The sequence below is a fragment of the Lethenteron reissneri genome, chromosome 15 (assembly GCF_015708825.2).
Source record: "Lethenteron reissneri isolate LAM-NWPU_2019-01 chromosome 15, ASM1570882v1, whole genome shotgun sequence".
Taxonomy (NCBI): Eukaryota; Metazoa; Chordata; class Hyperoartia; order Petromyzontiformes; family Petromyzontidae; genus Lethenteron; species Lethenteron reissneri.
In genome coordinates this window covers 6,586,826-6,602,522 of record NC_083793.1, presented here as the reverse complement: position 1 = coordinate 6,602,522, position 15,697 = coordinate 6,586,826, and the positions used below count along the sequence as shown (strand labels likewise).

Here is a 15,697-nt window from a genome sequence, read left to right as displayed (position 1 = left end):
GATGTGTACGCTTGTATGTTGAACGTCTTTTGCACCATACTTTGGCAACCATGCTAATCGGACGTAGCCATCAAGAAATAAAAGGATGGTTGGTAGATGTCATTGAAGTGTTGACCAGGAGATAGGGGTTTATCCTCGTTTGCATCCCACTGGGACTTTTTGCACACAGCATTGCTGTACGGTGTTTTTTCTGCAATATTTTGCTGTCTTTTCTTGGATATTCTGTTTGCACTTAGTCACATATTCACTTTAAGATGTTTTTTGTAAAAAAAAAATTTTTTGTTGCGGTTGCACCCGATTCAAGAGCCGAATGGCTCACAGGGCTACACCTAATACATGAACTTGAACTTGCATACAACAGGGACATGAAGATTTCCGTAATAAGGAAAGTCTGCAAATTAACGTTTTAGGAGCCCCAATGGACAAATTAGAAATGACATTTAATTTATGGTAATGAACAAATACCACATTTCTGGAGGTGTGGTGTGACGTGACCTCGTGGAAGAAACAATACGGGAATTGTACTTTATAATAATAATATTTATACTGGAGGAATCCGATGAGCTATAAAGCATTTTTTTACATTTTTAGGATCAATCGGAAACAAACCGCATCGACATTTAGTATCCAGGCCCGATTTTCGGAAATTTAAGCCAAAGTCCTAAAAAGATCCGAAATAGTTGTGAAAGTTCATCGCATCCGATATCTCAGGGGTCGGGAACCTTTTTGACTGGGAGAGCCATAAAAGCCAAATATTTCTAAATATATTTCATTGAGAGCCATATAGCATTTTTCACGTATAATAAATTAAATGTCTTACTTTTAATGCGACTTCTGGTCACGGGACCCGTGACCCGAGAAATTTGAACTTCAAAACTAATTTCTGTTTACTTTAAAATGACACAGTATTATTAAGCAATATCACAAGTATTTTAAAATCAGTTCCAAACTGATTTTATTTTTATTTTTTTTACTATTATTATTTTCAACTCAAAATTGTCTGGGAGCCATATGCCGTCACCGGAAGAGCCATATATGGCTCGCGAGCCATAGGTTCCCGACCGTTGCGATATCTGATAGATGAGAATCATCCCAAATTACACGCCAGAGCGTGACGATTATGCGCGGTGTGACGTCAGATCGATTATTTGTTTACGCTTTGCGATGACGTCACGCCGGCGACACGCGTTCTTGTTATGACGTCAGGAGAGAGGAAGGGAGGGGGGTCACAATAAATTGACGTCACGCGGATCGGGGCTGTGATGACGTCACAGCGACTCTTAAAAGACAAAGATGGCCACGGACAGGGTGAGGGGCATCAGCCTGGCGGCGCTGCAGCAACGCGACCCGTACGTCTCGGGCATCGTGGACGTGGCCAGCCAGGTCGCGCTCTACAGTTACAACACGGCCTCCAACGAGTGGGTGAGTCCGCCGAGGCGGTGGCGAGCGAGATAGCGGCAGGAGTGGTGCGAGGGCTTGGGGCCAAGTTTCCTCGGGGTTGACGGAGAAGCCTCGGTCTTGCCTAGGCTGCTCGCCCAGGTTGGAGGGAGGCACCCCCGCAGAGGCCCCGCGCGGCACGAGCCACCGTAACTGCGTAACGGCAGTGCGCATCGCTTTGCGTGGGTTGTGGGTTGCTGTTCTCATCGACATTGTCACTGACCAGCGTCCCTCCTCCCACCACCTCTTCTGCCGGTCATGACCAACACTTCTAAACTCTGCTGTCGCATTAGTGATGATAATAAAGTGTAACGTGTACATTGAGGAGCATCGGTGACGTTGACGTTGTACTTCTATGAGCACACCGCTCATTAACAAACCCCGCACAGACCAACGTGGTGAAGTATGGTCAGATACGCGCCACCATCCGCACGGCGTAGGGAGGCCCTTATCCAGCAGTAGATTAACAAAAAAGGATATACTGTAGTAGAGTTAGTGCAGTACAATGTTACTGTATTAAGCGAACCAAATTTGACCACATGTTAGGTCGCGGTCTTCCACGTTTCAGAGGTCGATAAAGTGAGTACTTTTTTGTGGAAAGTCAGCGGTGACTCATGTGGATCGGCTCGCCTCCACCACAGGAATTTGGAATTTCCACCACTGCCTCAGAGCCTTATACTGACATTGAGCAGTGTGGCTGTCTGGCTTCCTTAACGCTTAAGGTCGGTGCGATGCTGTAACATGTTAGTGCTATATTGCCCCATTGCAGTTTGTACAAAAAGTCTTGCAATTACAGATAATGCGGCGCAATGGGGAGGTCTTCGTCCAGCAGAGAATGACCGCGGCTGATGATAATATTGAACATATTACCCGCTACAGACATTGACTGTCGTGACATTAAAACGCATCGTCACAAAAGCAAAAGTAATTGTCAAGTCCGTTATATGTGTGTGACACGCTTGCACGTGAGATTAATGATGGGATATTTGACATGAGCAATACAAACTAAACAAACATCAACTTAGTGCTGATACCGTGCTTGTTATGCCGATCAAAAACAGCTGTGGAACGCAGTTTTTGATTTATGGTTACGTACAACATTTGACTGGAACGTAGTTCGTTAATACGTCGATATGTACATTATTTCACAGACTGCATTGATGCTTTTGTAATGGAGCATATAAAAAGTAGAGTGAATTACACCTGTGTAATTAATGGAAGTTTCTGTTCGGTGAAGCATACCGTGATACTAGAATGTATATAAAATTGGAAACCATAAGGTTTGCAGCTTCATTTAAGCCATACATTCGTATAATTGCTGGCATTTATGAAAGTCACTTTTCTGCCTTAAAGAAGCCCCGATGCTTGTTTAAAGTGTTGTACAGCAAAAGTGTATTGTTTCACCACAAGATGCCATTTTCCTCGCTGTTTAGGAGAAAACTGAAGTTGAAGGTACATTATTTGTGTATGCCAGGTAAGTCGTTACCTTAAAATCCATTATAATGACAACATTTAACCATAGGCCATCGTTTTAACACATATGCAACAAATGTTCATGTTTACACCGTTCTTTTAGGGTAAAGTATATATTTTTTAAGTGGACAGTATAAGACTTGGCTGAAATTGTTACACGGGTAATGTAATCTGTTTTAATGTTGAATGTTCTTACCTTACAATGAAGAGCATGTTGCTTTTAACAGCGCTTTTCCAGTTGCAATGACGCATTTTCCAGTGAACAGTTGTTATGCTGATCGGTTGTATCAACGACTTTCTTTAGTTGCTTGCGAACACATTCGCTGTTTTTTTTCTAATAATTCCTTCGCTTGCTATGACATACGACTCTAGGTTCAAAAGAAAATACTCTTTTACTCAAGTTCTCACGAGAAGATGTCCCTTAATTGAGTCATGAAGATGGGACCTTCACTAGAATTCTCTCGTTTTCAGTTAGATTTTAAATCGCACTAGAGCCAACCCAGTAGTGAAGGTCACGTTACAGCGGGGCAGGCTTAAAATCTTAATAGGCTTCCCAATTAGCATTCAGGACCGTGGAACCGGATCTGATTTCCCAGCCAGCCTGGCGATTGAGCAGAGAATATTTGTTACTCGTTTTGTTGAGCGAGTCTTTGAAATTATTTGTAGAGCTTAAAAGTGGATTAATTTTTTAAATCATGGTTTTTTTTGTTAATATCGAGTGCCCTAATTCCTGTCTAAGTAGCTTAAAAAAATTTAAGTACATATTCGGTCAATAGTTGTCATTTTAGCAATTTCGTGTATGGGTTTAATTACATTATATTGTTTTACATTTGAAGAACATATTTGTAGTTGTATTTATTTAGAAAAGTATGCAGGTTAGATAAATGGCTGTCGCCTGATGATGCTAGTTGTAATTACTGGCGAAATATCGTACTCAAATTGTAAATGCTGTGGATTTACTCTCCAACACACAGGCGTGCTGTACTAGTAACGAATTGGCATATTCTGTTTACATGACACACCTTACTAATTGGCTTTGTCGGGTGGTGGCGGATTTAACGACACGCATTTATATTTATGCACTTTAAGCCAAAATTAACCTCTATTAAGATAAATGCACGTGAAAAAAAATGTAAAAAAAGACATGACAACACATGGGCTGTACATTTGTGGTGATAATTAGTCATGTGTTTGTAAAGCACAATGCTGGTTAGATTATCGTCTTGTACGTTTGTTGGCCGTTGCATTGTTAAATGGATTTGTTATAGTACAGTGTGTTGCAGAATTACTGTATGTAATAAAGTATATAATCCAATTACAATTAAGCTTATTTGCACAAGAAATCTGTTCTCAATTATGGTGGGTTCCTTTAGCTGCTTTATGTATCTATGTAACATGGGGGTAGATGCCAATGGGACCGATCTCCATGAACATACTAATGATAAACAGGAATGCCTTGACATATATTTGTTTATCTTGATTTATTTGGTTATAACAAAGGATGATTATAATTTTGATTACGCACATTGAATCTTCAAGACATTGAAAACCATGAGTTCAATATGCTTGGACTAAATAATATGGACATTTGAAGTTCAATAAAATGATCGTAGTCACTATACATTTTGGGCATATCACAGCAGCTCTATATATATATATACATTTAATCAACTATATTATTTTGGTGGTGTCGTGGCACAGTGGTGCTCTGCTATGAACCCGTTGACTTTAAGTGCCATTCCCAACCATGGCTAGCATAATTCCCGAGCAATATCTGCACTGGTACTGCCCCTTCTTTCACCAACCAACTATTGTGTTGAAGTATGGTCAAATCCCCATGACCAACACGTCGTGGAAATTCCCTCGCTGTATAATATGAACATCCCTCAACACAAATGTATTTGAGTGACAGGTTATAAGAATGAAAGTATATCATATGATTAATAGTGTTTTTGGCCTCGTCAATTTAAAGGATTACCATTGATCATTTGGAAAAGTTCTACACTCAGCCCGCTATGTTTTTTTTTCATTTGTATAATGCATGGGTGTAAATCTGTCACAGGTCTGCATCCCCTCACAATGGCTTTACAATAATGAACAGGCTGAGCATGGACAACCTGATCCAGCCCATCACCAAAGATCTGGACTTCAAGCTGCAGGACCCGTTCCTGCTTTACAGGATTGCAGACTGTAAGCATCTGTCCTGAGTGCATCTTAAATCCCGCGGTGAACAGGGACACATGACGCGTGCGTAATCCTTGGCTGGTTCAGTGGGTCAAATGTTTATATAACGGGCAGGTATTGATTTATTTATACGAGGAAAGCACGAATTGGAACACATGGTACTCTGCTCACTAGTCTCATGCACAGGTGAACTTGATTGTATAGATCTTGTTTGAGTGGACATGAACCACAGATAAATCGAAAGTTGTATCTTAAATGGTGGCTCAGCTGCAGCGTAGACATGTGAAGGTTAATCCATTCATGAGTTCACATCGATCTTTACACTCATGACACATCAAATTGTAATGTAATAATTAATAATTTACGATTTGTGTAACTGTTATGTTTATTTTACGTTCATGTGACAAATGTAATGAAACAACCAAAATGGAACAAGGAAAAATCTTTATAAATGAGACCGGAAAAAAAAATAATAATATTGGAACAAATTTGAGTGAATTTGTCATATTTCGATTTAAAGCTTTCGTGACTGCAGGGATTCATCTTCTTGTTTCTTTCGGTAAAGTCACGTAGAAGGGAAGTAATAAAATAATAAAAATAAAACATAATAATAGTGAGAATTGTTTTATTATGTTTTATTTTTATTATTTTATTACTTCCCTTCTACGTGACTTTACCGAAAGAAACAAGAAGATGAATTTGTCATGTTTCATCGAATTGCATGGGTGTAGGGTTGGGCTATATCATTAAATTAGGCATTTTAAGCATTAAACAAAAAATATATATCGGTGGCTTTCTGTTATTACTTTTTATGCAATCTTCATTGTGCTCTCTGATAAGGATGGTCAATGAACTTACATATAGGACCCTCCCTTTAAGTTTATCGATAATTATCACGGTGCAGTAACGTGTTTTAATTCATACATGCACTGTGATTGTGTGTAGATATGCATTATGCACATCCTATGTAGTAGTATATCGCGTGTAGGAAGTCCTACGTCTTAAAGAGATTTTTTGAAGTTGAGTTGACTTGGCCGCAGCTGTGTGCCTCAGCACGTGTATTTTTAGACACTTTGTGTGGAATTTAACTTCTAAAGACACCCCGTTCTTCTTTCTAATGTGCACCGATGTATTTGCATTGCTTTTAAGTGCAGGTAAAATGAGTTGATTTAGCTACATTCATCACAATTTAACATAGTGTGATATCCATTCATAGTTTTACATTGTGCAACTTATTCAGAATGCAGGTTGCTTTTTTGATCCTTTCGACAAGCATATCGGAGGTATAAATCAAATGAACAGCATGACTCAGGAAAACAAATAACATTTCATGTAATTTCTTATCTAAGCAGAAATGTGAATATGTAATGTAGGCAAGTGTTTACCTCTGTGATGCTCCAAACCAAGAGAATTATCTTCCAGCCGTCTGTGTGTTTTTTCGATGATGTTCGAATGGTAAAAATGTTGATCTTCCAACATTGTGTCGCAGTACAGATTTAAATAACGCACACTAAATCTATGAATACTCATATTTGAAGTTATTGCCATGGTACAGATTACTTTAGTTGTCGGCATATATTGAGATAAATCGTAGCATCCCAGAACAAGCAAAACCTGTTGGCATTAAAAATGGAAAAAATCCACGTTTCACCGCTCTCTTTGGTGTAGAGTCCACTTGTGAAGGTCTTCCATCACCAGTCACATCAGCGGAGTTGAGCAAGAGCAGTATCCTTCACGTTTCATTTGACTGTTGTTCACACTTCACAGAAGTATTGAAACACTTGAAGCATCCACGTTGGAATCTTTGTATCACCCGTTATGGGTGATACCGGTGTTCCAGTCTCATTGAGCTTTAATTACCTTGCACTCCACTTGCATTGGATAACTCCTGTGCCTGACGTCCAGTGTACTCATTGTGTTACATATTACTTGAGCTGCGGTCAGTCCCCCCTTTTTAACGTCGGAAGGCTTGAGTAGATGTTCAGCTATAGTTGATGACTGACGGTGATTTGTGGTGCCAGGGTTTGGGTGATGGTTGTGTTGTAATGCAACGTGATCCCAAACAGCCCAACTCCAAAAAAGGCAAAGCCATTTGGACCAATTGGTCACAGTCAATAGAACGGAAACTCCAAAATTATTTGTCTCACTCGCACAATTAATATGTATTTGCTCGTGTGTTCATAAGCACTGGGAAATATTGGTTTTAATGTCTTGTTAAAGTTTTGATGTTTGAAAAGAACAACCTTTGTAACAGAATGTACATTTACTGAAATTTTTTATTTCAAATCGAATGGTGCTTTCTACAAATGTATTTTAAAGCCTCTTACATGTATGTTTACAGCTGTTAAATGTATGTCATCACAAGACGGGTCATACCATTGCAAACGTTACTGGTCATTTTAGAAATCAAAGCTCGTACATTAAGTAAAAGTAAAGCCCTCAATTGTATAAAAACAAATGCCCAGCAAATCCTCGGTCTTTGTTTTGTTAAGTGAGCACTTGTTCAAATATGGCTTCGACAAAAGCAACAATAACAATGGGGATGTATACAGTGTGCTGCCTGCAACTAAAAATACATTTGCAGGCACGTTGGCTGGCACATAGTTGCTGTGGCTGGGTGGTATTATTAAAAGATATATTAAGCTCAAGGACCGATGTATCTTCTGAGAAAAAAATATTTGGTGATTGGAGTTTGAATTTTTTATGTATGACATCTTTCACACATCTGTGTGTGACTGGCAAAGGTCACCCGAAGCCAACACATTTGTAATAAATGGGTGCAATGTGTTATTGGGTTTTGATGTAGAGATTTTTTTTTTTAGGAAAATCCACACTGAATTTGTTTGTTCTAACTTTGTGATACAGTATCCATACATGGCATCTGGTTCTATGACAAGAATGACTGCCTTCGGATTGCAAATTTGATGACCGAGTAAGTGAACGTTTCATTCCGGCTGCGACTTATTTATTTTCCTACTCTGTCCATTACCCTTTGTGATGGATAATGCATGAAATGCCTGTTAATAGTGAAGTATGCTCATGCAAATAAATCCGAGTCCTAATTCTAAAATTCTAAAAAGCAAATGACGAATGACACGTGTACTGTGTGTTTTGTATTTTTAGCTGTGTATTTTTTTTCGGTAATTTATCAAGTATTTTGTTAATGTTGTACTTTACAAAGCGTCACATTAATTATCCAAAATGGTTCGATGTATTTGTTTATGAATTTATACCTTGAATGTCTAATGTGAGAAATTATATTTTACCGAAGCACACATTTCAACAGATTGTAAGCACATTTACACTGCACACAGTTATTTTTTTGAAATATGATGCAAATATGTGCTTTGGGATAAACTTTGTCACGTTAATAGAACATTTGACTCTATGATTGCAGAGTGGCTCTATGTCTATCAAAGCTGATTGAGTGTGGGGTGTTGTTAACTCTTCCCCTTACCAAGCCAGCTCCTTACAAAATCCACGACAAGAACATTCCTGATCAGCTCAATCACCCTACACATCAATGAGACCACATCACACCAATACTCCCAATCATTTGACTAGCTCCCAATTTGGGAAACATTTTGAAATAGCACTTACCATTTTCAACATCCCCCGTGAACTCGCCCCTGCCAATCTCCCTTCCTCCTCCACCCCTGCCCTGTCATCTCACCTCCACACACTTTCTGCTCCAGCAACAAGGCTTTTTGTCAAAGCCCAGTTGGAAGTCGGTACTTTTTCTTTGCTGCCCTCAGTCTGGGATTCCCTTCCCCACATCCATCTGTGCTGTCCCTCTGACCCTGTTGAATTCCAGGCCTAATACCCTAGTTTTTTCATTTGCTTATGACTGCGTCTTTCTCCCGATAAAATAAATATGGCCACTTTTTGTACAGCATTCTGAAATGTCATATTTAGACACTACACATATATTAAATAGTACAGTAAAACCTTGGATTGCGAGTAACTTGATCTGTGAGTGTTTTGCAAGACGAGCAAAAATTGTGAATAAATATGAATTTGATAAACGAGCGAGGTCTTGCAATACGAATAGTACGTGTATACACTTTGTCTGCCGAGCGTCACGTGATCACAACTCATATACGAGTGCTTTGGATTACAAACACGTTTCTGGAACGAATTATGCTCGCAATCCAAGGTTTTACTGTATTAGTATATGGAAATGGTCACACAGAGTCAATATTTTTTCTGCACTATAAATGTGCAATGGAAATCGATTGTGCATGTCCTTGCTCTCTCCACAATGCAGGCTAGCTCAAACATCGAGTGGGAAAAGCACAGAAAGTCGTGAAGCATGCACAGAGAAATCTGTTAATATCCTGGAGATGCTGAACCGAGCAAGGGAGGTGTACCAGCAGGTCAGCACACATGACACAAACTAGTTGCCAATCATCAAGTTTTCTTAAATACGGTCCTCTGATAGGTGGCACAGAGGTCCGAGCACTAAACTGGCACTGCTGAGCTTGGCTTCAAGTCCAGGCAGCCACCTGTGATTAAACGTAGGTGCTACGGTTGTTAACTACATCGCCTAGTATGCTGGAGCTTGTGGGTTCAATTCTGACCCTGAGGCCTGTATTTGGAGTTTGCATGTTCTCCGTGTGGTGTGGATTTTTTTTTTCCGAGTCCTCCGGTTTTTCCCTCTAAATTTAGAAACATGCGTTTAGAGTATTTGGCTGCTATAAATTTCCACATGATAAGCTACTTTTCTGAGCTATCATTTGTGGCCAGGTCGCTTCTGAAAAGAGATATACACAGCACAGTGGGGTTTACCTGGTTAAATAAATATAGTTTATAGTTTAATTTATAGTAAACGGGGTTTGCAAGTGGAGTGAGTTGATAGTCACAACCCGGTCACCGATGACTCCACAAAAAACGATTATGCAAATTTTGGCTTTGCACTGAATGTAGCCCAATTCCAGCTCTTGGGTATTACAAATTTAACTGACCGTCACGCAATGAGTGTTTCTCAGAGTGGGTGGGGATTTTCTGACCCCGAATGTGTGGACCAGAAGTCCCTTGAAGGGATATCCGGTATCTCCGTGATATCCGCTTCCCTGGGCCAATCTCTTAACATAAAGGGATACATTACTTTGCTGGAGATACGAATGGATACTTCGTCTCAAGACACGGCATCGGTCACACAATTGTTAACAAAAATTGGGGTAAAGACCAACATTGGACGATACAGTTGTGTTTGGTCATCATCAGCCATCATCTTGTTGAATACAAATAGGGTAATTTGCAGCATTTTATTTCAAATATATTTTTTTGTCAGCGGTGCCTCTGGACATTTTCTTAAATTTATTTTTCTCATTGATCTACAGACGAGACCGGGACAGGAAACAAATGCAGCCGGTGCCCCTGGCACCACAGAGATACTCGCCGTTGCCCCAATGACAAGTTTGACGCATCAACAAGTTGCAGTATGTCTAGAGCATTACACATACATAGCCACACGTGTACATATTGGACTGAATATATATTCGCTATGTACTGCTTGTTATTTATGTTTAGAGAAAACAGTAATACATTAATTTTCAGTATTCTGTTTTTTTTAAACGGATACAAAACAGATGAAAACCAATTTTCACATCTATACGAGCTTTACGTTCGAGACTTGCGCTGTGCCACTTCCATTAACAACACCGCTTGTCACTTCAAAACAACCCACGGTGTGCCATTCTCACATGAAATTGTAACGGTGTCAGTTTTTTGACAGTGGCTGCTAACACGTGCCATTTTATCATTCTGTAAAGAAGTGAATCGGTCAGAAAAAGTAATAATCGAAACTCAAAACCAATTTCACAGAATCCCCCAGAGGACTCCTGCAACAAACGGCTGAGCGTGGCGGCGCTGCTTGGTACATGCGCACAGACGGACAGTGCATGCAACGCCGCCCCTTGTGACTCCGTGTCCCAGGGGACCAAGTCTTCCTGCAAACTGGCAGTGGCACGGGCCCTATCCTACGAGCAGGCTGCATCTTCGCAGCATACGGCAGCTGGAGAGAGACATAGCTTCCAGCAGGTGGCACCGCAGGCCCACTTGCAGTCTGTCCACGAGCCGCCACCGCCGCACCCTGAGGGCCGGTGTCAGTTGCCCGCACAGGTGACCATATAACGAAAGCACGGGCCAGACATACTGGAGTAATATTAATAATAAATACAGAAAAATCCTTGCAAAGTCTCTTAACGAGCAACATGAAGTATGGTCAATGCAGTGCCCATGACCCCAGTTGTTGGGAAGCCTTCATCCAGCAGTGCATTGATGAAGGGCTTTACATTCTAAATTATTAATAGTTTTTATACTGCTACCAAGTCTGAGTCATTGAGTGTCAAGTGCTTTCATTTTAAACCATTCACCCCCCCCCCTCACGAATGAATACATTGTTGCCGTTTGGTGTTGGAATTCAAATTTTTAAAATGATTACTTTAATGTGAATGTCGCGCTGCTACTGGCTGCAGCGGTCGCGTTAATTGATCACAAACTGTACATCAGGAAAGTAAGAACAGATTTTTATCCATGAATTTTTACATGGCTATTCTGCAAGAGGTAATTCGGGATGGTCCTGTTAATGTGGTTTCGCAAATCAAATATTGAAGCGAGTTGATGGCAGATATAACATTATTACAATTTCATTATTCACAAATTAACCAGCACCATGATATGCCTAACATTAACAACTTTACCGTTTGATTTAATGCATTTATTGCTTTTAATACAATTACAAGCTGCCATTATGGATGTCCCCTAGACTCAGAACACCTGATTCCTAAGATGTGTAATTTCTTGGAACATTTTAAATGCCAGTATCCCTTTATTCTTTATTACAGGTTCACCAGTGCCTGCCGTATGTGGTAGAATGCAGCAAAGACAGGGGCGAGAATGAGCAGCTGCTGCAGAAGCTGCACGGCAACCGCATTCCTGCAAAGCAGGGGGCCGCAATGCCCATCGTTCAAAGCTGCCCAGATTTCGGCAGCCCGGTGACAGCTCGGCAGATGCCGCCCGGGACCGCAGACTCGGGCGCTGCCACAGGCCAGGTTTGGCACAACGTCAGGCTGCCCCACGCGCCCGCCATGCAACCGGGAAGCTGCTTTGTTCCGCAAGCAGGCGGCCCAGAATTCCAGGGTGCACCTCATCTGAGGAGCGCGCTGCAGGCCGGCGATTTGCACGTGGCTTTGAAGAGCGGACAGACTCCGGGCACGGTGCCGCAGGGGAACGGCTTTCAGCCAGTGGCTGGGCTCGTGCAATCGAACACAGAGCCACCTCTCTTTGACTTGCTGCAGAAACTGCAGATAGTTAAACCGGAGCCACAGCATCAGCACCAACAGCAGCAGCATCAGCACCAACAGCAGCACCAACAGCAGCACCAACAGCAGCACCAACAGCAGCACCAACAGCAGCACCAACAACAGCAGCACCAGAAGCACCAGCAGCACCAGCAGCAACCTGGACATACGTCCTGCAGTGAAACACAACAAGGGCCCATAGTGACGCTTTTGTCACAGGTGAGCGTTGAAATTGCCAGTGCAGTATTGTGTGCGATGTGATGCATTGAGGAGCGGAGAAATTGAGCCTTTGAGGTTTTTGTCTTGTGTTTAGTGAATCTAGTGTTGCCGTATTATGCACAGTTGTGCTGTGTGGTGTGCTTTACAGGAGGATTTGAAAAAGTTGCCAAAAAGTGATCGAGAAAACCTCACATTACCATTTCCTGTGAGTTTATTATACTGCTTTAGAGTGCACTGCATTGCTGTTGCAAAGGTTACGTGATGTTAATAGACAGCATTGACATTACTAACGTGACATTCTTTACTTACAATTCAGGGCATCCGTTCGATATGAAAGCTACATTACAAATAATATGTTTAATATCAGGTATTCATCATGGGATGAGTAAATAAATAAATGCACGCATGAGCAAATGGAGACGAATGCGTAGAAGTATCGGGATGGGCATATACTTAGATTAAGATGAATACCCTACATGGTCGAATGAAGTTGGTTGATGAAATAGATAAAAGTATAGTGGGCATTATCATTACATCTAGTTCATGAGCTTACCAGGGCATATACCTACATCTTTTGTAATTTAATCTACAACCATTTTTCTTTGCCTCAGTAGGTAGCATCAAGTTGCACGGCATTGACACAAAACTAATGTGGCAAATTATCCACTGGGGGCAGAACCAATATACATCTTGAATGTCACGCTAGGGTGCATTTGATTAAGTATGTTGTGTAACGGCTTGTTACGTATTTCAGTATTTGCATGTTTCCAAGCATATGCAGTAGTTGTAGCGATGCCTGTTACCCATAGCTGTGTGTCTTCATATGATGCTCATCCCACCACAGCACATGACTGGGACGATGGCGGCCGGAGTCCTGCTTTCACCGCAGACATTTCAGCAGTCCTCCGTGAAATTGTCAGCGCCCAATGCTTCCGTTGCACAAAGCATGCCTCCCCAGATGGCCCACGAGACTTCTCATGGTGTCGTGAGCAGGTCCCACCTGCAGGAAACCCTTATTCACCTGCTCAAGGTATGGACACTTCGAGGAGTTTGTCTCAAAGGAGTAAATGTCCAGAACTATGTTGAGTATTGCAATAAATAACCATTTAATATAACCCCCATCAGTGTGATTTTGATATAGAAAAAATAGGGGATTCAATGGGACTCTACACTGGCATTCATGTAAACACATTTTTCCTGATTGTAGCTTGATGGAAAATGTGTTCCATGATCAAAAGAACTCAGCTCCCTTCTACAATTACACATTGAAAGAATAGTTTTTTTTGCCCTCTTGATGGTATGAAGAAAAGTTAAATGTATTGTAGAATAAAGCTTGAAAATGATCACAGGCCATGCCATTATTGACTGGCATTTGAAACTCACTGATGTAGGTTACATATTGAAAGTCTATTGAAATACCATCGCATAAGCTAAAATCAAGTCATGGTAATAACACAAGGTAGTGAAGAATATGTTAATTTATTGCACAATACAAATTACATTAAAGTACACCATTACATTCCAATGGGTATGAATTGAACATGAATATGATACAGTTGAGCATTTGAATATTATGTTTAATGCAGCAATAGATTATTTAACATTTGACAAGTATTCAGCCTCAATAATTAACACATCCCACATTGATTATCTCTAAAAGATTATCATTGATATCAAATCATTACCACATATGAAGCGAGTTAAAGAATGTTATAACTTAGTTCTAAAATACTATTGTGTTCTTTTAACTGCTTTACCATATAATATTGTTTTCATTCTCTTGTTTCCCCAGAACGATAATGAATTCCTCAATATCATCTATGAAGCATACCTGGAAAGTTCAAGAAAAGCCTCTCTCAATCTTTAATTCATCATTGCCTCGAAATTAGTGAAACTGGAAGTAAAATGGCACTGTGATGTAGAAATGACTTGTAATTAAGGAAAGACACATCATTTTAGTTCTCCGTTCTTAATACTCAATGTTCAGCCTCAAGCTTTCTGACATTTTTTTAGATGTAGCAAGCTGTTTATTTTGTACACGAGGTAATCTTATGAACAAGGTGAGATATAGCATTTATTAATTTGTCTTGACTGAATAAAATGTTTTTAACCTGTTTCAGCATTCCCTATGGCGTTATAATTTACAAGTAAATAATTGTATGAATTTCACTACTTTGTAGATGGAAATTTGCAGAAATGTTTTACTATTTTTATCCTAAGTTTTGAAGATCGTGTGTTTTTATTTTATTTACGGATTGTTGGAAGCTCATGTATATTTGTACTTTTATACTGTGATTTCAAAGCGACCTGGATTATTGAAAGAATAAAAATGAATGAATCTCATTGTAACAGGAGAGTTTTGCAGTATGTTTGGGAAAGTATTAACGAATTTGGAGAGTATTAAAATTTGAGCTATTTCAATCAACTTAGTTATTGTGACTGGCAAACGTTATCACATCCTCTTGCATATGCAGTGCACAGTATAATTGTATTGGTCCTCACGGGCTCTCTGACTTCCACGAGCACATGGAAATCTGTGTATCTTGTTCAAAACTTGTACGGCACAGACATTTGAAATAAAACATTCAAACTGCATTATTCAATCACATTGTTATTTTTTTTTGCTCTTGTAAATATTTGTTCCCTTGTACATTACTCTAGATTTCCAAAAACGTGTATGCAAGAAAATAATAAGCCTAATAGCCATTTGTGTTAGAGAAAAATAAATCCTTGAGTGAATGGTCAGTGGCATGAAGCGGCTAAGTGCAAGTTTATCGCGTTTTATTTCTGGAGAGAAGGCATGAAACGCTAAAGGAGGCTGTGGAAGAGATGGAGATATTAAATGTAAGTTCGGAGGCCAGTGCTAACCAAGAATAACTTAGGAATGAAAGAAAATGACATACTTTGGCCCAGTAGTGGGATTTTAGAGGCTGAGAACATCTAAATCTGCGTTTTCAATCGAGCTATTTAATGCATCAGACAGCTATTATGAACACATTGATAGGCCATATTCAAGCCTCGAATGCTAACTATTAACTACTGACTGCAATTAAACCGCGAGTAGGAATCTGACCCACCAA

At 40.2% G+C, this 15,697-nt stretch overlaps 1 protein-coding gene across 2 annotated transcripts; it reads left to right on the top strand.

Moving 5' to 3' along the window:
- The first annotated feature begins 1,276 nt into the window (after nt 1-1,276).
- Nucleotides 1,277-15,212, top strand: DCP1B (decapping mRNA 1B). 2 transcript variants are annotated; one of them, XM_061551921.1, is made up of 11 exons: nt 1,277-1,422; nt 2,871-2,911; nt 4,973-5,100; nt 7,960-8,026; nt 9,362-9,470; nt 10,437-10,535; nt 10,921-11,217; nt 11,943-12,617; nt 12,766-12,822; nt 13,462-13,647; nt 14,410-15,212. In XM_061551921.1, exons 1-11 carry the CDS (start codon nt 1,294-1,296, stop codon nt 14,482-14,484), a joined length of 1,863 nt encoding a protein of 620 aa, XP_061407905.1. In that variant the 5' UTR covers nt 1,277-1,293; the 3' UTR covers nt 14,485-15,212. The 2 variants fall into 2 exon arrangements, with proteins under 2 accessions (XP_061407905.1, XP_061407906.1); XM_061551922.1 differs by lacking the exon at nt 12,766-12,822.
- Nucleotides 15,213-15,697: the final 485 nt, after the last annotated feature.